The following is a 7,987-nucleotide window of genomic DNA, read 5'->3' as shown; positions in this document are numbered from 1 at the left end:
TACAGATGCAGATTGGGCAGAAGATCTTGATGACAAAAAATCCACAACTGGCTATACCTTCTTACTGAATGGTGACATCATCTGATGGAACAAGAGGAAACAAGTTTGTGTAGCCTGTTGACAATGGAAGCCAAGTATGTGGTTTGCGCAGTGGTTGTGCAAGAAGCTGTCTAGTTGAAAAGATTCCTGAAGTATTTGAGAATTGTTGAGGACAATGGGAGTCCTGTTATAGTGTACTATGACAATCAAGCTGTTATAACTTTTTTCAAGGATTCCAAATATCACAACAATGACAAACACATAGAAATTAAGTATAATTTTATAAGGAATATTGTTGACTAGAAAAAGATAATTCTTGAGTATATCCCTACATGTGGTATGCTTGCAGATTCTTTTACTAAGTCATTAACTAAAAAGTTATTTCAAGGACATGTGAAATTTTTGGGACTTCATAAAATGTAACACTTTATAAAGATAATTAGATATATGAAATATCATGATCTATTCAGTGTAAATATCTTTGTTACATTTGGATAAAAGTCTTGGTGAGTATGTTAGCAGGTTGAAATTGGTCCAGTCAAATGGGTAATCATTTCTATTTGTTAAATATAAATAGAGGTAAGACCATTACTTAGGGACAACTTATGTAGCTATGAATACAGACACACTGAGTAATTAAGGTCGCCTTGATAATTATATTAAGAAGAGATAATTTATGTATTACTAATGATCAAAGTTAATGAACCCACCATTTACTGAATATGCTTAAGGTCATATTGTAATTCAAATGTTGAATTCAAAAAAAAAAAATGTGGAACCGCCACATCAGCGGCCCCCCTAGAGCCGGTCCCACGGATATGGAGGGAGGTAAATGCAGGTACACAGGTGGAAAGTGCATGGCGGAGACGTTAACCCCAGGCAGTGACACCCCGGGGATCGACCCCTGGACCTTTCAGCCACAGAATCATGCACTCCCCATCTGTGCTACGCCCTGGGGACTTCAAATATGCACTCTTTTTTTGTAAAGAGAAAAAAATATATACGATGTTAAATTTTGAGAAAAATATGCACTCTTTTTTTTGTAAAGAGAAAATATTATAGCATGTGATTCATACCACATGTGCTATAACGACAATAAGAGTAGTACGAGAATGGATCCCTTTTTCTCTACTATGTGAGACCCTTGAGGTCATAAGTTAATCTCAATCTTACCCTAAATGATTATTTAGCCGTCTACTTAAAGTTCTAATTAGTGTCTGCTACTTTAGTATGTTTCCTATTGGCTATGGATAATTCGGTCTACGGAGCATAATTAGGAAAACGACTAATTAGAATGAATAGATTCTAACTAAAAGGAAGATTAATATTGATTTACATCTCTGGCATTTATTCACTGATCGACCAGTTATATTTTTTGTTGAGTACTTAAAATGTGATTATGAATAATTGTATTGATTAGAAATATTGAACATGCTCTCGACATAATAACCATAGTGAGGGATTAGAGATATTCATATTGATGTACATGATTTAATCTAGGATAATACAAGATATTGATGTCTTAGATTTGTTCTATAGAGCAGCTAAGTTAAGTGTAACAATTTTCTTAGTAGTAATTGTTCAGTGTATTTGTTGTCGCAAGAATCATTTTTTCTGAAGTATGAATTGAATATTCTTACATAATCTTTGTGACTATATATATATATATATATATATATATATATATATATATATATATATAATATTGTGGACCATTACATTGCATGACTATGCAGACCTAAGGTGTCGAGATTGAATCCAGGCGCCCTGGGTTGAATTCAAGACACCTGGATTCAATCCAGGCTCCCTGGATTCAATCAAAAGTTTTATTTATTTTTTATTTATTTTTTGGATATATTATATATATTTAAGGTTCAAGATTTTAGGATTTAGGAGTTGGGTTATAATGGATTTTAGCTAATAAGATTTTTTTCTCTTGGATTCAAGCTTCTCTCTTGGGTTATAGTGTTCAAAATTAAAAATTTTAAATGTTCACAGGATATATTATATAGATTTAGAGTTTAAGATTTTAAGATTTAAGAGTTGGATTATAATGAGTTTAAGTTAATAAGATTTTCCTTCTAGAGTTTAGCCTTCTCTCTTGGGTTATAGTATTTAAAATTAAAAATTTTAGATACTCATGAGGTATAGTGTTCATCTTTAAGGAAATGTTGATTTTTAAAAATAAAAATAAAATGAATTGAGATGTTTGGATTTGATTTAGGCACCTCAACCCTATAAAAAAAAACTCTTACGAAGGGATCTCTAATATATTTGAGGTGCCTTAAGTCAGGATGTACACGAATCTATAACAGATGATTATATATATATATATATATACCCCTTATTCATCTTATGTTTTATACTTTAAATCCTATGTTTAAATCCTGAGCTTTAGAAAAAGTTATACTTGGTGCCTATGGGTATGAGTACTTAGAATTTTTTTTTTTATTATTTTCACTTTTAGTCTAAATATTATATCATAAATTTTAAATCATAAAAAAATAACTCTAGATGCTCAACAGATATACACGGATAGAATTGCAAGATAATATTTCACTATATTTAGTACTTTACACGCCATCTAAGGGTAGTCAAGAGGCTTCGGGTGTTAAATTTTTTTTTCTGATTTAGTGTTTAGGTTTAAGAAAGTATTTTTTTAAAAAAAATTAACAATATATAAAAGACATTTAAATTTTACAACTCAATCGATTCTGGATAAACGGTCCGGTCTTATATTTTGTTCATCGAATAAATACAAGAAAGACGATGATCTATGGCCTGGCAGTTTAGCATCAACCAGTTGTTACGTTCGAGAATGCAATCGAGGGTATCCCCACACGTGCACGCGAGCATACACCAGGACGGGTAGCAGATCAACTTTTTATACATTAGAGCATCCCAATAAGGTGTTAAATAGGTATTATAATGTTCATTTAACACCTCCTCTTCATTATGAATAAGTATTATAATGTACACTCATAAGAGAAAGGAGAGAGAGTATTCAAAGATTCTCTTAATTTTTTTTATTATAATTTTTTTAATATTATTTAAAAAATAGTAAAATTGTTTTTTACATGTAAGATTATTATTAAAAATAATAATAATAATTTAACTATTTTAAAATATATTTATTTAATATAATATAATTTTAAGATGAGTGAGTGGACGGTAGAACTCATAAATAATGAATGTTAATATTAAAAATAATATAAATAAAAGAGATATATTTTTAATAATGAGTATGTGATAATAGATTATATATATATTTTTTAATGAGATTATAATATTATAATGACATACATTGTGGATGCGATTAGAGAGAGTAATGTTAAGTTGTTTGATTTGCCGTATATGACTCCGTCTATCACTAACGCACAGTCGGAGAGGGGATCGGACAACGTATTAATATATATATATATATATATATTACTTTTACAGGTTGATTGAGTATCCGTGATTTTTTTTCGCTATTTAATTTATTTTAAACGAGCGGAAGAATTAAACTGGAGAAGAAAAAACAGGGAAGGTATGGACGGTTTCAACGAGCGGTGGCTGCTGCCTCTGCACCTCCATCAAACAAGCTTATCTACGTTGAGGGTCATGGAACGAGTCCCGAGGTGGCATCGCAGAGCAGACTCTGCTACTCGCCTCGGCACGCACACAAACACGTACTCCAAACTCGCTCTCTTACGTATCCCATTGATCTTTCCTTCTGCATCCACAAATTTATTTATTATAATCCAAACGCGAGGAGAAAAACGTTAAACATCCTGCTGCGTAATCAAATAAGCAAGTCTTCCTCACAATAAATCGCACAGGGCCAAGCCTCGCCTCTGATTCCTGCCGCTCCTCTGCTTTTAATCTGCCACCACCTCGTTCTTGGGTTTGCAAGGAGTCGTCGATATAGAGAACATCCCATAGAGCTTCCCATCGTAGTTTTCTTGGTTTCTGGGTTGCAGCTTGCATCATAGTTTTCTCGGGCTTGATGGAGGTGAACGACTGGCTTGGCTTCTCCTTGTCTTCCAGCAGGGGAGAAGTTGAGGAAGATGAGTTGCATGGGAGTGGAGAGGGAGGGAATGGTGAGGAGGTGGGGCTTACTACTGGCACTGACCCTCCTGTCAATCCTCTTGTTCTTATGCCTCTGAATTCTGATGCCTCCGTTTCCCTCATGGAACCACCCTTGAGGCATCCCCCTGCTTCAGGTAGGATGAGAATGTTAGGCTTTGTTAATCTATTCTCATCTCTTATCTATCCAAATTTTTTTGTTGTTTGAGAAATGGGTTTGTTGTCCAAGTTTATGTCTATGGATTTAGGTGTTTATCTATCTTGGTTCCAGTTGAATCCATGCAATCCTTCTCATCCATTTTGACCTCTTGTCATTTTTGCTTGGCTCTTGTTTGAAAATATGTGTGGTTGGGGTTATGTTTGCTAATCTTTTCCTACCCTTTTTTCATGAAGTCATTGATTTCTGGAGAAGTTCTCATTAAGGAATTTGTACAGATAGTGCCTTACCCTTCTCTAATAACAGTTCCTTCTAAGTTGTTGGATCCATGTAGTGTTTGATTGAATTAAGTACTTTTATTATGTCGAAAAAGCCCATTTTTTAATCAATATTCGTCTTCAAAAGTTGGTCCTTTCTTTCAGAAAAAGTGAGTAACTTGGGTTTGGATCTAAGATAGGCTACTTGATGTTGGTAGTTTCTCGCTTTAAGAAAGAATTGAATTGAGGCATTAACTCAATTGTTCCTTTATTGAAGATGTTGAAGTTTGATTCCTTAACATGGTAAAACATGGATAAGATTCACTAACACTATGAATGATGCTTGGAATTTTTTTTAGACTGGAAATATGATGTAATTGCCAGCCCTATCCATGATGAACAAGGGCCAAAGTTTGAGGATTTCTTGGGTAGCTACTCAGGGAATCCCAATGGTGAGCACCAATCCCTGCAACAACAGCAGCCCATCTCGCAGTTCCACGACTTGTATTATCACCACAGCTCGGGCGTAGATGGAATCAATGTTAACATTCCCCCTTCAATCACCTCCACCGAGATAACACCGGCAGCAGAAAAAGGCGAAGTGGGATACCCCTATATTCACTGCTTCCACCAGCACCACCACCACCCTCACCAATCGTTTGATGATCGAATCACCCCCAAGCCGGCGTTCCTCATTGCAAATGCTAACCAAAGCTCCACTACAAGTTCCATCTATAATTTAGGAATGGAAAGTTCAACCTCCATTTCTAGCATGAAATCATGGCTACGGCAACACCAATATGTACCGGATAATAGGAAACTGAACAAGGCAAGTGAGTCCCAATCATTAAGCCTCTCTATGGGCCCTGGTTTTCAGACTTGTTCTCATGAAATTGTTCTGCCCACTGAGGAATCTTTGCCGGAAGCCACCACCGATCTCAATTGTTTGAATGGAAAATCATCAGCCCATGAACTGGTTCCTCGCAAGTCTATTGAGACTTTCGGGCAAAGAACCTCACAGTATAGGGGAGTGACAAGGTGAGCACCTTTGGAATATAATAAGCTTTACTTATGTTAATGATGTTTAAACAAGATTGGTGTGTGCTTTAGGCATAGATGGACTGGAAGATATGAAGCCCACCTGTGGGACAACACATGTAGAAGGGAAGGTCAAACAAGAAAAGGAAGGCAAGGTACTGCGGTGCTTACTTCAAATCATCCATCGAATTGGCTACGAGTTTATGAATTATCTAATTAAGAGGAGACTTTTAACCTCTTGTTGTTTCTTTTTTCATGGCATCCTTAAATGGATTTCTTGATCCTCCATTCTTTTGGTGGTAGTTTATCTTGGTAAGTGGTGCATAGTTAGTTTGTTTTAAGGCTCGGATCTAGTCTTTTAATGTATCCGTTTTGTGTATGTTGAATTGTAGGAGGGTATGACAAGGAAGAAAAGGCGGCAAGGGCATATGATTTGGCTGCACTCAAGTATTGGGGGCCAACAACTCACACAAATTTTCCGGTAGGTGGAAATGAATCCATTGCATATTAATTAGCATAATCTCTTTGAACCCTTGTGGCTACTTATTGCAGCTGAGCACCTATGAGAATCAGCTTGGAGAGATGAAGAACATGACCCGTCAAGAGTTCATTGCCAGTCTTCGAAGGTTAATCTACACTTATCCTTTTAGAAAGCATACTGAAATTTATCCTAACAAACATATTGAAATGGATCACACAAACTTCTTGTCTTCGTTTTTTTTTCTTAATATATTTAGGAAGAGCAGTGGCTTCTCGAGAGGGGCATCGGTTTATAGAGGAGTGACAAGGTCCTGGCAATCCCAACTTTAGTTAGCATTTTAAGCACAGCACTTTTATATACTGCCTTGTAGCATTTTTTTGTCTTGAACCATAGGACGAACCCCTTTTCTTTCGTCTTCATAGGCACCACCAGCATGGGAGATGGCAAGCTAGAATCGGAAGAGTCGCAGGCAACAAGGACTTGTACCTTGGCACTTTCAGTGAGTAACTTCTTCATACAAGAATGCATATATGCAACTAATCAACCATCAGTCTGCTTAATTGATTGTATTCAAGTTTTGCATGCATGAGAAACTCCTCTTTCTTCTACAAGTATTGATAATTGGTGATGGATTGGTCTTCTTAGTCGAATTTGAATTGGGTGATGTATTTGTTTCCAAATTCGTATTTTATCAAATGTCGCTCTTGAATCACTCTCTTGTCATCATTATAAGAACTATTTCTCAAGTGGAGTACTTCATTTTCACCAAATTAGCTATTGACTATTTGATCATTCTTCAAGTTTTATCTAATGAAGAGATGCACACAGTTCGTTGTATGTTCTATATGAACTCTACTCTGCAGGCACTCAAGAGGAGGCTGCAGAAGCCTACGACATCGCCGCCATCAAGTTCAGGGGGCCAAATGCAGTGACGAACTTTGACATCAGCAACTACAATGTCAAGCGCATTTGCACGAGTTCCCACTTAATCGGTGGCGACCTCACTAAACGACCACCAAAAGAAACCACTCCCACATCGTCTGATCAGATGACCATTGCTGAGCCTCCAAACTCAGGTCCGAATGAAATGCTGTGGAATTCAAAGGCCTACTATGCTCCTGACCCTTTACTGTCAGATGCTCCACCTGAAGTTTCACCTTCAGTGAGAAATAACCATAACTCTTCAGATGACAAGGCAGAAACCTTTACACACGATGTATCCTACCATGGTGGTTACAGAGATTACTCTCCGGCATACTTCTGCCCGGCCGCGATGAAGTTTGAGTACGGGGACGGTAGCAACACAGCAAATTGGAGAGTGGCAACTGCTAGGCCTTCGGAGGTTGTAACGGTCAATCAATTTCCAATGTTTGCCGTGTTGAACGATTGAAGCATCAGTAGCTAGTCCTCTTTTGATCCTTCTCGGTTATCAACCAAAGACGACAACAATTTTAGCCAAACTTCTGCCAAAAGCTCCACTGAAAGTTCACAGATGTGTTACTAATTTACCTAAAGTTTCAACGATAATGCCAACTTTGTTTTGTTACATTACTTCAAGATAACTGCAATATTGTAGAATGTTGTAATGTCTTAACTTTCAACTTCAAGTACTTAAAATTTGGTTAGAGAATCAGAATGGTAAAGCTGGGAAATTGCTTGATCAATGTTTACTTTTAGATAATGTGAAAAAAAAAATTGGAAATTTTTGTTTGTTATATGCTTCTGCTATTAGCAGAAGGCCATGGTGCTTTTCCCATCGGTAAGGAATCTTCTGAGTTGCTTTGCTATTTGTAGGATCTGTTCAAGGGGAGCAAAACCCGAGGAGAGGAGAGGAAGAGAACAAGGCTTACTTCCATCGACGTTTCAGTGACTAGCTGAAAAGAAAGGCAGACAGAAGAGATAACAATGTTTAATTTTTTTGTAAATTTCATTTTAACTCGTAATTTT

The 7,987-nt window shown here is 36.5% G+C and overlaps 1 protein-coding gene across 1 annotated transcript; it reads left to right on the top strand.

The window, feature by feature from the left end:
* Window positions 1–3,568: 3,568 nt before the first annotated feature.
* LOC122026309 (AP2-like ethylene-responsive transcription factor AIL1) lies at window positions 3,569–7,683 on the top strand. The gene is made up of 9 exons (XM_042584980.1): window positions 3,569–4,244; window positions 4,881–5,559; window positions 5,632–5,714; window positions 5,863–5,871; window positions 5,952–6,040; window positions 6,112–6,185; window positions 6,297–6,347; window positions 6,463–6,539; window positions 6,904–7,683. Exons 1-9 carry the CDS (start codon window positions 4,028–4,030, stop codon window positions 7,428–7,430), a joined length of 1,806 nt encoding a protein of 601 aa, XP_042440914.1. The 5' UTR covers window positions 3,569–4,027; the 3' UTR covers window positions 7,431–7,683.
* The last annotated feature ends 304 nt before the right edge of the window (window positions 7,684–7,987 follow it).

The sequence above is a fragment of the Zingiber officinale genome, chromosome 10A (genome assembly GCF_018446385.1).
Source record: "Zingiber officinale cultivar Zhangliang chromosome 10A, Zo_v1.1, whole genome shotgun sequence".
Lineage (NCBI taxonomy): Eukaryota > Viridiplantae > Streptophyta > Magnoliopsida > Zingiberales > Zingiberaceae > Zingiber > Zingiber officinale.
This window is presented reverse-complemented; position numbering and strand designations above follow the sequence as displayed.

Coding starts and splice junctions, on each gene's coding strand:
- LOC122026309 (XM_042584980.1), top strand. CDS start 4,028: ATGGAGGTGAACGACTGGCTTGGCTTCTCCTTGTCTTCCAGCAGGGGA. Junction 5,560..5,631: donor CAGTATAGGGGAGTGACAAG/GTGAGCACCTTT, acceptor TGTGTGCTTTAG/GCATAGATGGACTGGAAGAT. Junction 6,186..6,296: donor TTCATTGCCAGTCTTCGAAG/GTTAATCTACAC, acceptor TAATATATTTAG/GAAGAGCAGTGGCTTCTCGA.